Source organism: Gymnodraco acuticeps, unplaced genomic scaffold (genome assembly GCF_902827175.1).
Source record: "Gymnodraco acuticeps unplaced genomic scaffold, fGymAcu1.1, whole genome shotgun sequence".
NCBI lineage: Eukaryota > Metazoa > Chordata > Actinopteri > Perciformes > Bathydraconidae > Gymnodraco > Gymnodraco acuticeps.
In genome coordinates this window covers 2,004,233-2,020,373 of record NW_022992126.1, presented here as the reverse complement: position 1 = coordinate 2,020,373, position 16,141 = coordinate 2,004,233, and the positions used below count along the sequence as shown (strand labels likewise).

At 39.6% G+C, this 16,141-nt stretch overlaps 1 protein-coding gene across 3 annotated transcripts in view; it reads right to left on the bottom strand.

Moving 5' to 3' along the window:
- sept9b (septin 9b) overlaps positions 1-16,141 on the bottom strand; it is an 80,921-nt gene that overhangs the window by 48,009 nt on the left and 16,771 nt on the right. For 2 of the 3 annotated variants that reach the window (XM_034203359.1, XM_034203358.1), the window contains exon 2: positions 5,372-6,064. In XM_034203359.1, coding sequence (XP_034059250.1) covers positions 5,372-6,064 — 693 coding nt within the window. Of the gene's footprint in view, positions 1-5,371; positions 6,065-15,369; positions 15,509-16,141 lie in introns of those variants that run through there. The other variant, XM_034203357.1, reaches the window with a different exon arrangement.

Here is a 16,141-nt window from a genome sequence, read left to right as displayed (position 1 = left end):
ACATTTTATTTATCAAATGGTTATTGAGCAAGTAAATTCCTACATGATCACTTTAAACTAACAGTAACATTTTAAAAGACTAAATAAAGAAGGCATGTCGTGCAAAGCAACAATTAGTGATATGCTTGAATACATTATTAATGAGGATCAAAGCAATTCATTATTTTATTATTATGTACGCGCAGGGAATGTACATGACACAAATCACTTAACATGTATAACAAGCTTTATTAACCAACTTTGGTTTATTTAATGACATATCGTTTGGAATCATTCAAATGGAAAACAGAGTGTGAACTAAAATGTGATTAAAGATGTAATTAATTATTTCCCAGCCATAATAGGGAGTTCTCTAAAGTTTGTGATTGGTTACTTAATTGAATTGTTTTTGATTTGGGAGAGTTTGTATTAGTCCTTCGGATTGTTTTGTAGTTCCTGATCTTAAAAAGGTAAGACCATTGCAGATTTTCAGAATTATGCAACAACATATGTCAACAGAAAACCACATACAGTATAGAACAATGTTTTTTTAGGTCACCAACAGTTCCCTATCACAAGCACATAGGCAAAAAACTCTCTTTTTCTCTGCCTCTCTCTCCCCTTTTTTCTGGGTAATTATCCGACAGGTCACACTGAGTAATGGTCTGGGATCAGTCCAGGGAATTACGCTAGCAGAGGATTGACCTTGGCTATGCCTTCACCTCAGGGTGCCTGTATCGTAGGTGTGTCGCTGAAACACAACAACAAAATATGAGATGAAGGAAGTGTGTTTGAGTGTTTTTGTGTGTGCATGTGCAAATCGCCCACAGCCCTCTGTTGTCGTCCCCTCCCTACTTTCAGAAGGGCAATTTAAATACAAGACAAATGGTTTCACTTGCGCTTTCTTCCATAATTACACCTCTACACTACACCACATCTCAATTAGGGAAACAAATGTTTGACAAGATAATCTGTTTATTTAGGCCATATAAGGACAAATTCCAGTTCAGCATACATAATCTGGTAGGTTGAAATCAGGACATCACTTTCGTTATTTACCATCACAACAGGGAGAGGGGACTCAATGCCACATGAAAAGGCACTGTAATTACATTTAGATGGATTTATTTCGCAACTTTAAATATCCCAATAAAATAACTCAAAGGAATCGTTAGATGAGGTCACTGATGTGACCCTAATGATAACCTACCAATCTCTTCCCAGTGATAGCTTTACTATTTATAGTCGAGCTATTGTAGATCTACTTACAGCAAGCATTTGTTGAAACGATGTAAAAAAAAAAGTGCCCATTGTTGTGTGAATCCATTCAGTTAATTATTAAATCAATAACAAAAAAATTGCCAATTATTTTGAGGAACCATTGATCGTTTTAATATGTTTTTAAATCGAAAAAATGTCAATCATTCACTGGTTGCAGCTTGATTGTTTGAATAAAACAACAATTTTGAATATGTCACCTTGACCTGTTTGAAATTATGACAACATTTTCATTGTTTACTGACAATTAAAAAAGAAAAGATAATAATTATGAGATTTATCAATAATGAAGGTTGTTGCAGCCCTGTACTAATCATTGTCCTAAAGTGACTAGGTTTCATATGAAGACCATAACAAAGTCTGTAGGTTAAACAAAGTTCCTCAAATGTCAAAGCAGCTCTGAAACGTGATAAAAAATGTTTCATTTTGGACCACAGGTGGCCTACACTCAGATGTTAGATAGAGTTCTCTGTGCTGTGTTTGATGGATTGATGCGCAGCAGACCCTGCTGTCGAGATATGCGTCCCCGTCTGTCTGAACGCAGCGGAGCAGACCAGACCCTAATCACAGGGACTCTGGTGTCTGTGGCCTGCAGTTAACCTGATGGCGAGGTTCTCTTTCTCATTCTCCTTTGGAACATCTACCATCACTCATCACAATGATTCGATGTCATGACACCGATTCTGGATCCTGCACTTGAAGCACTTATATTGTATAATATTATACTCTTTAGTCTTCACATTATACCAAGTGGTAATATTTGTATACACATGTCTCTGCAAATACATATAGACAACTATTACAAATAATACATACATCTAAATCAGGGCTCTCCAACCTTTTTTAGGATGAGAGCTACTTTCAAAAAATAAAACAAGTCGTGAGCTACTTTTACTCCTCTTTTTTGTTTTTTTTGTTTTTGTTTTTGAAGGCAGTGTATATATTTAGCACATTTTAACATTACTATATGCTTACCTTTAACCCTTGTGTGCTGTTTGAGTCTGTGGGACCCGTTTTCAGTGTTTACTAAAAGAAAATGTATGCAATTAATTGTTTTTTCAACCTGAGACTCATTGGCTTTGGCTCATTTTCAAGAACATATTCTAAATCCTTGGTATCTCAACCAAAATACTTTGGCCAATATTGTCAAAACAATTGTCCTATAACATACTATTTACAATATAGTACCTACCAGGTTAGTGGACCATCCATTAGATTAAAGGGTTTGATAAACTGTAGGACTGTGATGTAAGATTATGTTCATTGCCGATTAGTCTGGCAAATCATTTAATCAATTAATAGATTTTTCTTTTGGGGTGCCCACCCTTTTTTTGTTGTTGAAACTTTACGGTAATAAAATAGCTAAAAATGCCATCCACACTTTCTAAGAGTCCAAAGTTACGTCTTGAAATATATGTTTTGTCAACAGTACACTGTTTTACGGTACAAAACCCAATACATTTAGTTCCCAAAAGAAGAAAGTAGCCAACAAATAATCACGGGGACCAGGATCGAGCACATACATGTCTTTGTGGATATTTTTGTGGTTGAGCTTCCCTTACTTTGTAAAGACACAAATAATTACATATTTGATCTTCAGTGATCTTCCAACAACTGCAGTACACTCTACATTATGTGTGTTTTGTGTCCTAAACACCTTTCATGCTGACCTTTTGCATTAAACAAAGTGTGTCTCACTCTCTGATGCTTTGATCAAAGCACACAGGGATATTTGCTGGGAAGCTGACTGGATCACATGACCCCCTGAGAGAGGAAGTGCACTGCAGTGAGGTCACGCAGCGGGGGAAACAATCACACTGACAGAACACGGAAGGAAGCAGAGGATACTCGGTGTGCTTTTGCGTGTGTGTTTGTGAGCCAAATGATGTGTGATGTCATTTCCTCGAGGACAAACTGAAATGGCAGGAAGTCAGCTTATCTAATAAAGTCCCAAAGACACAGTTGACAGCCATAGGCAAAATAATAAAACTATGCATAATAAACTTTGCTTTCGGGTTGACAAAAGCTCTTCTAGGTGGACACATTTCAAAATAGCTCTAAAAACCAATTGAAAGCACTTACAACTGGACCAAATAAACAAACATGGGCAAATAAACAATGTGTATTTCTGTTTTTGATATGACTTTGGCCAAAGGGTTTATAGTTTATAGAAACAAGTACATTTTATCATAATATGTGACAGCAGTACTTTTATAAGTGTGTGAGTTATTTTGTGTGTGTTTAGCTCTCTTGATAATGTGTAAAGTAAAGCAGGGTGGGCCCTTCAGGCAGGTCACCCTCCATTTAGACCTCATTAGTGCCTCTCTCTGTGGACAAATACATGTAGACCACCCCCATAATCTACAAGAGAAGCATGTCAAACTCTCAGCACAGAAACAGACTCAAATGTAGTCATTTGAAACAGAAACTTTTTTAAACACAGCCAGTAAAACTAGGAATATTTAACACAAAATCAACAAAAAAGCACCATCATTATAATTAATCAAGAGCAAATTATAAAGTGAAGGTCAGGAAGGAAGTGATTTGGGTTATCTGATTAATCCAATTAGCTCCCCTCTGCTTTCTGGAGCTTTATTACTTTATTTACGTCAGCTCAACTGTTTTCTGGTTCGCTCTCACCGCTCTCAAGGATGCAGCAAGCACATGTGTTGAGTGAAAAAGCTCTTAAGATAAACTGTACACGGCACAGCAGATTTACAAACTAGATAGTCCACAAAATGGATAATTTAGCTGTATCTAAATGAAACGAATATTTACCCTCTGGAATTGGTAGAGCACACAAACAGAGCCAAAAAATAAAGAATATTACAAATGATTTGCAAGGAGCAAAACACATTAACCTTTAAAACAAATGATATTGTTGCTGCTTATCTATCAATATATGCAACTGTTTGCTAACAAGTTTATCATATCCTAAAAGGTGATGATACAGTATGTCAATGTTTTGGATGTGTTACCAATTTGTTCCTGTGTCAGTTTTTGCAAGTTTCATACAATGTCCTAAAATGTTACATATATATTACATATCTGTATAGAGTGTACATTGTATGATATTCATCCTTCTTTATGGCATATTCTAACTGAAGCACTACTAACTGTACTATCTGACTACCATATGCCTGTGCTGCTGACTTTCATCACAATATAAAACCAAGTCGGCTCCAATACTGCATTAACAGACATGGATTACCACAAATACAGACCCACAGTCTGCTGTTTCTCCTGACAGACAGGCCGACACGATCACATGCAGACATCAGACTAATGAAAAAGCTGCTCCTGTTACTGACTTGTTTCTCATTGAGAGATCCGATACTGGCATTATTCTGCTGCCTCAGTGTGTGTGGAGAAGGAGCAGGAAGTTATGAAGTCAGAAGAAAAAACCCAAACGAATCAGGGCCCCAATGAAATGTAATCTGGAAAATTAGACTGTTTTTATCCAGTGGGGTTTGAATGTAAAATAACTTAAACCCAAGAGGGAAAAGTTTCCCTTTCCTTCACACATAATTAGGTGTCATTTGGTTTTATTTGACTTTAAGATAGCCTATTTCAACTACTTTTATCTCTTTTCCACTGATGACAGTGTCTCTCCAAACTGGTATGTCTGTGCTAAAGCAATCACACAGGATGTTGAGCTAAATCTGCACCAAAGCACTGCTAGGCTATAATAGTCAGTCTCTGATTAACCTTTTACACAACACTCCAACAACATCATTAGACTCTATATGAGACCCAACATATATTATGTGTTAACAAAGAAGAATCAACACATTAAAACTATTAGTAGTCTTTCCGCTAGCATTCTACAAACCACAGCTAATTCAGTCCCAAGAACAAGGAAATGGAAATATATAACAATTTTAGCCTTTTTTGAGACCTTATGTTACTCAGATTTTCCATTATTTGTTGGTTGGATGCATTTTGCCATGGCTTTTTCACTTGGTGGACATAAGTGTCTGTAACATCTCTCTTAACTTCACTTCTGCATCAGTGAAGTAAGGTGAGAATATAAAAAACATTGAAGGTCAGCCAGTATTGAGTTGACGTATTTAAATGTGTTGCTCTTAAAGGTGCTATGATTAAACAAACTTACTGTCAGTGTTTGGGGATTTTCGTCCATGACTAGGCGAGGAGCAGCGGAAAGTGGTGACGATGGTGTTGTGATGAGGGTTGGGGTGGTGAGGGTGGTGCACTGGTTGGTGGTGGCCGTTGTTTTCTGGAGGAGCCCTGGTGATGCTGATTTCAGGTTTACGGAAATCTCCGGGATTAGGAGGCTCAAACTTGCGAGCGTGATTCTGCTCAGGGGCCCTGCTGATGCCATTGTTGTTATTGTTGCCTTCATTGCGGCGTATCACTGGAGAATCAGTAGGCGTCTTAGCGAAAGTGACCTCCCTCTTCTGGCTCATCTCTGGGGTCTTGGTGTGGCCCAGGACTTCAGGGCGCTTCAGGGCGCTGTTGGTTGCAAAGCGTGTGGAAGAAGGGCTGGTGATGTTATCCACCTGCTTGCTGGAGGAAGAGGAGATGTCGATGGAGAGTTCGGATCGGCGAGACACCGGCTCGGGGGTCTTGGGGCCTCCTCCACCCATGATGGAGCGGGGTTGGGTAAAGTTGAGGTTGTTGTTGTTGGTGGTGGTTGCCGGGGCGGGGGGGGGAGTGCCCAGGTCACGGTAGTAGATGCTGGTGGGAGACATGGCGTTACGGTGAGGGGAGCTGGTGGTTCGACGGGAGCCAGGGGACAAGTGAGAGGAAGTGTCCACATCCTCCACCTCAAAGGACCTCTTCAGAGCTGGATTTGATGGACAAACACAACACACATTAACTTAAAGGGTAATTTGACTGCTGACACTATTAGTTGATTTACTGATGAGTTAAAAGACAATAAGTGTGCATCAACTATGTAAGTAAGCTATTTATCATGCAACTAGTTTTGAAAACAGTAACACCAAATATCCTCTCCTTCTTGATTCTCCGGCAAGTTTCTGCTTCTCTCCATTTTTAATTTTAATTGAATATCTTGGTTTCGTTTTTGAATGATGGACTCATTAATCGAAAAAGTAATAGCCAATACTAATAACTGTGTCTGTTACTAAACATAGCTGTGATTTAATAAAGTACTGCCACATAGGTTAAAGGTTGTTGAATAAAGGTAGTGTAGTAGAAAATGTCAATATTAATGGAGCAACCTTACATTTTTATGCGGACGATACCGTGATGTATTGTAGGTCCCTCCATTAAGGCTGTTGTTACATTACAGGCTGTTTTTAACATTATTCAGACTCAGCTCTCTGAACTAAAGCTTCTTTTAAATGTTGATAAAACCAAGGTAATTCTCTTTTCAAAAGCTAAAAAGACACCAGAGACTGCTTTGGATATTGTAACTACGCAAGGAATACAAATTGAAGTGGTTACCTGTTACAAATACCTGCATATCTGGCTTGATGATTGTCTCACTTTTAACTTCAGGTCAATAACCTGCTTAAAAAGTTGAGGGTTAGGCTAGGTTTCTTTTTCAGAAACAAGTCCTGTTTCTCGCTTGAAGCCAGGAAAAGGCTAGTCACTGTGACCTTTTTAACTGTGCTGGACTATGGTGATTTGTTGTATATGAATGCACCTGCCCATTGCCTGGACAAGTTAGATGCCACCTATCACAGCGCACTGAGATTTGTCACAAATTGTAAAGCACTTACACATCACTGTACCCTGTATGCCAAGGCAGGTTTGCCATCACTTACTGTACGGAGGCTCAGTCACTGGTACACGTTTATTTATAAAGCTTTGTTGGGTAAACTCCCGTATTATATCTGCTCTCTAATAACACAGAGAGTTGCAAGCAGCTATTGTCTGAGATCGCATGATGTAGTATTGTTAGATGTGCCAAGAGCAAGGACTGTCTTAGGTAAGACATCTTTTATGTGCGCAGCTCCACTTGCTTGGAACAGTCTACAGCTAAAATTGAAAATGAGCAATCTCATTCCTCTGCATGTTTTTAAAACTAGTCTAATGAAATGCTCTTTGAAACTATGGGTATTTGTAAATGTCGATAAGTATGTAAATGTAGCCTGTAAATATGTTGTATGATGTCCTTTATGTTTTATGTTGTTTTATGTTTCATGTGGAACCTATTAGCTGCAGGTCTCCCTTGAAAAAGAGATCTATGATCTCAAGGGGTCAATCTGGTTAAATAAAGGTTTGAAATGAAATGAATGACTAAAATCCACCACTGAGTAAAACAGGAGAAATATATTGAAAGCACTATGACTCTGTGAACCAGCTCACCCTTCATCTATACTGTAAATAATGTATGGGTTAAGATTGCTTTTATAGACGTGGGAACAATCTCACAAAAGATTCAACAAAAGGTCATACCAATTAACTGAGCATTACACAATGTGAATTGTTAAAAATAAATTAATCTAAAACACATTATGATCAGTTTCCAAGTAGTAAAGTGGCCTGAGGTTTGAGGGTGGGGTAGCTGTAGAAGCTGTTTTGGGTGGCAACACAAAGGAAACAGCAGGCCACAGCCAGTAAGCCATACTCATCCAATTCCATTGCATTCTGATCACAGGCAGCATGTTTTAACTGTACTGTATTACATGTTTAATTAGATTTTTGTGTCATTAAGTCATGACTTCGAGGCTTTGTGTGCGGTGGGTGCACAACTAAATAAAATGTGAGGGTTGACACGGAGCCATTTGAAGTGCTTCACGACATATTATAATGCACGCATTCAGCCAAGCATAGCTGCCTTCCAAGCATTTAGGCAAAAAGTCCCAAGACTCCCTATTTATGAGCAACATGAGCGCAGAGGCACATCCTTCCCCTTGGTTAGTTGTGACGTGAGAAAATAGCTGTCCAAGACGAAGACACTGCGGGATGGGATCACCCCCTGGGAAGAATGCACTGGCTCAAAGTCAACTTTAATTTGACTCCAATCGTGGAGTTGTTGTGCCAAGCCAATGGCCAGGAGCTGGTATCATAATGACACACTAGTAAGACCAGGCCGCTCACGCACACCCTAAAGAACATCTCCCGTTTCCTGCAATCCAAAACGCAGCGCTGATTATTTGATCTGCTTGTGGCTTGTGGTGTATCTGCGTGTGCACGTGTCTTTATGTAACTATATGTAGTTTTGTTCAAAGTGCTTGTAAAAAAACAAGAAAGTGTGTGTTACAGGAATGTATACGTGTTTATTTTTAAGCGACTACACCCACAGGGAGGGGACGGTGCCCCAGCCCCACAGCGCTCTCTGTAAAGCCTAAACTGTCAGGGGATGCAAGGCTTAACAAAATCACATCAAAGCCGTCTCCACACACATATCAGCCAGCAGCGCTAATCTAATTTACGGCTATAAACTGCGTCATTCCAACATGGTGGACATTTGATACAATTTACCTCTGACAAAAAAAAAAGAAAAAAGTCAGGCCAGAGCCAAAGTATTATTCTGTTTTCGTGTTAGTCGGACACACCAAGGACATTCTTGTTTGCCATGGGAATAAACGGATCTACACTCACGTCTTGGAGTTTAAGGTGATTTGTGTGACAAATCTCCGCCACTATTCCCTGTGCACCCTTTATCTAGCCCTTAACGCTTGAGTATCTTTCATATGTGGCACTATAGGAGACTGTTATTAAGGCTGTAAGGCTAGCTTTATGTGCTTATTTCCTGTGCTGAAGTTCTGATGAGACCAGAGTTAATTAACCAGTAAGGCAACAGCTTTAAAATTCATCATCTGAAAGATTTAACCAGTAAAGAATGATATTCAGCAAAATTGCAATTTATAAGTTAGTCTCCAAACCAATATTGCCAGTGGAGTGTGTCCTTAGTGCAACTTTCTTCACTCTTGTGTTTTATGATTGGTGAGAGGGAGTCCAAGGCTGTGGCTACTTTCAACTCTGGCCAGAGAATAAGCTGATCTGCCAAAAGTGGACCGCAGTTTTCATAAGAAGCTGAATGGTTGTGATGCACCCTTTAAGACTGTATTGTGTAATGAGCGAGTCACCCAAACTAAGCTCTTCTAGGAGCTCCAACACTTTCCGGAGAGCGTGCACAATCTAACAACTCTTGACACTTGCTGTAGACTTTGGTTATATTTTGAAAGGGCTAATGCTACACAAAGGAAAGGGATATCAGGATAAATATTCCCAAGTTTTGTCCAAATAAGAGAGGAGAACTGAGACGTTGTTCAGCCAATGACCTGTTCAGTGATCTTAGATTAGTATTTCTGTTCTAGGGTGCTTTGTGATTATATGCCCACAAGCAGGGGACCAAAGCAGAGGACTTGAGTGCTTTCCTCTCGGGCCGTTTGTTTTTATTTAGAGACTGTGCAGTGAAGTGAACATGATTTAAGAGCAGGGATTAATTTAAATCCCTATGTGCTTTAATGTTGTCTGGGAATATAGAAAATGGCAAAAGGCATTTAGGGCATCTCTCACTCAGATGATCACTCAACTCCAAAGTTTCTAAGGATCCCACAGACTCCTGGGTCTTTTCTTGCTCAACGCAAAAGGGGAAATATATGGTTTTACTTTCATCCAGGATATTCTCTGCATGAATATAGTGAGTATAGGATCGCAAAGCTTTAGGAAGGTAAAGTAAGGAGTGTGGGACTGACAGATGGATGAAGAAGTATTGTTCCCAGTGAAAGAGCATTCCCAGACTATGAGCTGGAAACACGAGGTCGAGTCCACCTCAGAGGAACCTCATTAACAGGAGCCAGGAGTCTCGTCTCCCAGCGTCCCACCACTACCTATCACCGCCCGCCCAGTGTCCGGTATCTCATGCTGTCTCATGTGGGAAGATAATGCAGCACAGACAATATAGTAAAGGATTATTTGGCATAACAAAAACAAAAGATGGTGGCAGCTGTATTCTCACTGCGGTTCATGGTCATTTGTCCTAATACGGCCCAGGTGTTAGGCTGACTGCCTCTCTATCAACTGTGTCATCACCTTTTTCTCAAGGACATCCCAACAAATCAACACAAATATTCAGTATCATCTCAGGCCAGATGCACTAATAGGAGATAGTCAAGAGTTAGAGGGAGTCAAACAAACAAAAAGAGAGGAGGGAGAAGAGCAAAAAGAGACCTGACCTGAGCCAAGAGGTTGCATGGTGAGAAAGTTAGCAGCTCGTGACAAAGTTTTTACTTATTGTTTTCTCTATCACTGATATGAGTTTGTACTGACAGCAGCCAACAAATCTCAGGAGTATAACAGATATTTCAGGTTTGACTCTGAGTATATCGAGTTTTTGAGGGTGGAAAGCATCAATAATGTTAACCGTGGAAAATGAGGCTCAGACAGTGGCGGACTGGCCATTGGGACGTTCGGGACGAATAACTATGGGCCGAAACTGAAGTGGGCCGGTCGGACGATGTGGGCCGGTCGGATAAGTCACTAGAACCCCCCCCCCCCATCGACAATTTACTAGCGGTATTTACTTGCGGTACCGAGGTGGGCTGGTACCGAAGTGGGCCGGTCGAGAGTCCCGGGCGGATTTGTAGTCCCAGTCCGCCCCTGGGCACAGAACATTTTGAAAATGTAAAATTAAAAGCTTATTTATACTACACTATTTGATTGCAATATGTTTAATCCTAATTGATCTTTAGAATGACCAGCATAGTCATATTCTGTTCACTGATTAATTCATTCTGATGTTAAGCTGCTAGTCATTTCTTCCTTCACTTCCTTTGGATGTATCACAATAAAAGCGTCACAGGAAAGTGACGTGCCCCTGAACTGCTGGAAGCTTTAAATGTGAAACAGATGTACAAAGTGTCGACTTTGCATCAACAGCAGCATGTCAGAACATATGATAGTTTATCACTTTAACAAAAACAAAAAAGAGAAAGTCAAAAAGATAAAGGCGTCTCTCAAATTAAATGAATTAACCTCGCTATACTTTGCAGCTGTTAACACAACTAATTCAATTGTTAAGAAAACCTTGTACATTTGTAATAGTTTGAATAAGAACCCTGCACATAAAATACAGTAATGCAGAATAGTAACAACAAACCTTCTGAACCAGTATATTAATTCATAAAATGTCCTGTACTGCACACAGCCTTGAACCACTCATCGGTCTCGTAATTCAAGCCTCAGGCAATAAGTCAAGTGATCAAGACAGTTACTGTGTCAACTTAATCTGTAAAATACGGGTTATATAAAACCAGTTTATGCACTGTGGAGTTTATCTGACATCAGTAGCATGTCCATGTGGTAAAATCAGTAAAACTATTTGACAAGACAAGGCCAAACAACCAACGATACAATTTCACACTACGTTTTTTTGCTTGGTCGGACAAAATCTTAATACTACGCTGTCAAACGCATACTTCCTTTTGCTATCCACTGATGGTGTTGGGTTCACTAATGCTGACCAGCAGCAGTACAGCTCACTGTGTCAGATTTACTGCGTGGTTCTCTAGTGGTCTGGCCGACACCCTGTGTCCGGCACAGAGGAATTCTGTGAGAGTAAGAGGTGTCTTGTAAAGATGGAAGACGTGTGATAGAAGAGGTAATTTAGTGCAGGTCTTGGGTCAAAATCTTCATTTTTCTGCAGTAATGTTAAAGTGCCAGCTGTTTAAAAGGAGGATATGAATCGTAATCAGAACCAAGAGGCAATTTCACCCCTGGCTGAAGATGTGTGCACGCGCACACGCATGCTGACAAAGTCGGTCAGGCAGCTGTTGAATAGCTGGCCCGTTGCTTAGCTTCAGGCCCTCTAAGCCTCAACCTTTGACAGGTAAAGCCTTGCTCTCTTCCTTTGATCAAGCACTGGTTAACTATCCACTTCATGAACAGATTGATTTACATCAGTGACCGGCAAGGAATAAACACAGTGGCTGCATTCCATTTTAACACCTGTGAACTCAGTGTCTCGAGTTCAACACAGTTCTGATAAAAAGTGTGGAGAAAAGATTGTGTGACTGATGCAGAAAGTATTAAACATTTGATTAATCAGAGCTCAGTGACCTCACAGCAGATATTAACAATATTCAGGCCGAGCATATTTGTGTGGAACTGCCTAAACTTACGTCCAAATTATACGTTACGTCACAACATACTTAACTTATAAACATGACCTTAGTAACGTCCCAAACATACCTATTTTAACCCAAACCATGATCCTTTCTTTAACCTTACCAAGTTGTTTGGTTTCCTTAACCTAACCAAGTAGCAATGTAACAAACTTAACTGAAGTACATTAACCCCTTGTTGAAGTGTCTATGCCTGCATGTTGAAAGCTTGCACGGGAACACCCAGTGCGTTACAAAGCGACTACAAGGTACGCAGGTTGGGAGTGACAAAATGCTTTACAAAGCGACTAAAAGGTACGTAGGTTGGGAGTGACAAAATGCAGGAACAGATAGACTAACATAAGATTAAGCAAATCATCTGTAGAAAAACAACTTTCACTTGGCATAGTAATATATAAGCATGGACTCACAGGCTTTTTCTGATTTAATTGACATTTTAGAACAAACAGTTCCGGAGAGACCTGTAAGGAAAGTGTTGTTTTTACCGGTTTTTACACATATTATCCAATCAAACCAACTGTATAACACACACATTGTACCACCCACATGCAAGCTCTCCATTTCAATGTTCATTTCCTCTCTGTATCCACGTGCCACACTGGAGCATCAACATGCCACCTCTGGGCAGATAAACAGTACTAAATACCTTGGATTGGACTCAAAACTCAGTTTAGATTGGCGGACAAAAGACGAGCTAATGTACGACTCTACAAAATCTTTGTGGATATACAAATATGGGTTTATTCTGGGCTTATTTTCTGGTGACTCATACGTTTAGATTCAGCAGAGACATTTTCTATCTTTTAGAAAATCCTAATATTGTTTCAGTACGTAGTTGTTATGGTGATTTCTATCTTCCTTTTTCCATAATAGTCAGAAACACACACAAGGTCATCCAAGTCACATTATTACATCTTTAATGTGCTCAGCAATTACGTCGCCATTCCCTCTCTGTGCCTTTTCCCTCCTCAGTGTGAGGTTCAGTGCAGTGCAAAGTACTGGAAAACATAATGATCTGGGATCAAATAAGGATTTACTCAGTCAAGTGTTTGCCATGAACATCTCTCTATAGCCGTTTCTGTCCTGCATGGAAACACTAGACTGGTTCATGATGACCAGTATAATGTACTGTTGGGGTACATTATGGTGGTCACTATTAGGTAGTGGTTACAGCAGGTGCTTTCTGTCGTACTGAATACTATATTTGGTAATGCATTACTAAAGCTCAACAGTACAGAGATGAACCTGGCATTGACCTAGCTCTCACCTCATTTGGCTTTATTGCCTTTAACGTCTCTTTGAATAAACCAGTAACATGAACTCCATCCACCTGTAATATCCGATTAAGACAAAAATGGTCTGCCAGCATATGGCCCACACCGAGTTATTATTACTGTATTCAATATTATAATCGTGATAAAAAAATGCCATTTTCCAAGTTAAAAATAAACCAGTAAATGTTGTGGTATGCTTGAAACTGTGAAAACTGTGAAAAGTGTTCTGTGACTAAGACTGAAGGCAAAAATGGCTACAGTTGTTCCACACTGCTGGACGATCATAGGGATAGGCGCGGCAATAGTTCAGAGGAGGATAAGACATTTCAAAAGGAAGTTTTTCCTTGTACGATGTGAGGGTCTAAGGATAGAGGGTGTCATATTGTCATACTGATATTCTGTACACACTGTGAAGACCACTGAGACAAATTTAATATTTGTGATATTGGGCTATATAAATAAACATTGATTGATTGATTGATTAATTCAATAGATAATTCACAGTATTAGTAAACAATTAATACTGGAATAGTAAGTCAAGTGTACCATTTCACATAAATTAAATGAAGGTGACATTTTTATAATGACGTTAACAAGGTCAAACCAGACTATATCAGTAACCACATCAACACAGAGTTAATCTTTGTGAACCCACTGTGCAGAATTGACACTAAACCCAATTAAGGAAATACTTCACCTATTAAAACTGCTGTCTGATTATTATTTTTTTTCAGTCTTTATTTCGAACAGATTAAAAAATTAAAAATAACAAATGTGAAAAACAGAATACCGTATTGTTATAATACAGTATTTATCCACATTCATGGTAATATTTGTATATTCAACAAAAAAAAAAGTCTTCATATTAATAATAATAATAATAAATCATATGATTTATGATTATCATAATCAAATGAGAGGGTACAGTCTTAAACAAAACATGCAGACACGAGATGACACACAGTTTTGTAGTATTTAAAAACCAAGACAGATTTTCCAAACTTGAGTCCAATGTCAGAGAATTAAGCCATGCAGATCTATTTATAGAAATTGAAAGCAGATTATTAAATGAATCAATGTCATCAATGTAAAAACAAGTTATTTAAAAAATAGTTGTGCTAACTGAACTGATAGTACACTGCTAGAAATATGTTTTAAAGACTCTGATAATCATGGTACCAATGAGGATTGAAACTGCTCTCAGCATCAGTCCATTACATCACACAGTGAGCATCAGGCCAAAGACCAGCTGGAGGATGCAGTCCGACCGGAGGAGGAACAGGAAATAAGTGGGGAAGGAAGACAGACAGAATGGTAGAGGAAGAGGTGGACAAAGAATTATTTCCAGCTCCACACTATTCTAGCAAACAAAGGAAAGACAATGTTGTGAATGGAGTATGAGGAGGTGAGACAGATGTTAGCTCTTAGTGTTGAGGTTTGCACTGTCTCCGTCTCAGTGCTTTCAGGTGAAGGCTTTCCGGTGTTGGATGTGTGGTGTCAGTGCTGTGTTTGTTTCTATTATTGACATAACTTTGGTATAATCAATAACAGACCATAGGCTACAGGGACTTGGCTGTGCTCACCACCCTTTTTTACACACAGTAACAAGCAGATGCAAACACATGTGCAGTACTATGCAACAAATACACAAATACAAATACACACAAAGATGTTGAATACTATTCATAAGCATCATACTTCTGACAGATGTTGCTGCTTACCACAAACTGTCATCACATTCAAAGTGAAAAGAAAGCAGAAGAGAAATGACAAACCTTCAAAATCTGAAATAATTCCCTCCAAGTGTGGATTGACTCCAGAATCTGACATGTTTTCAAGCATGAAACGTCACACTTTTCCTCCCAACTTTCCAAAATTCCAAATAGAGTCAATGGGATTAAAAAAATCCAAAGCCAGAACTTTCTTAAAAGAGCAACTTATTTTCTCTGACTTCCAACTAACTTCTCTATATCGCTGGATTCAGACTTCAGAGTGCAGCAAGGCAAGCCTCCTCCCTTCTCCTCCCCTCCCTGCAGCTTAAAAACGCACTCCCCCTTCTTACTCATGTCCTGTGTATGTGTGCGTTTCCCCTGCCCCCCACACCAACAAACGTGCACGCGCAGGCATTCACGCAGACAACAAACACCGTCATTCCACATGACCCTTTTTGACCAAAGTGGTTCTCAGGTCTGATTTCCTGATTCAGCCTTGAGCAGCTCTGACAGTGAAAGTGGACAATATGTCACACAGTCAATTTAACAAAGGTAACCTGCAATCAGACAAGATTGTTGTTACAGCTCCATAAGGGAGGCCAGTTTCCCTCTGTCACAGCTAGGGACTACAGTTTTACAGTTTAAGGCTTGAGTTCCGAGTAAACAAGCACTAAAAAGTGTCTGACATGTTGATTAAAGTGCAGCCACTGCAGTAGGAGCTGCTTTCCAGTGACAGAAAACTTAAGAGACTTCCTGGAGAAAGTTGACATCAGGGATATATGACGGCTCAGGGCAATCAGAGGGGGATTCGTGCAGCAACCCGCCCTCTGTGACA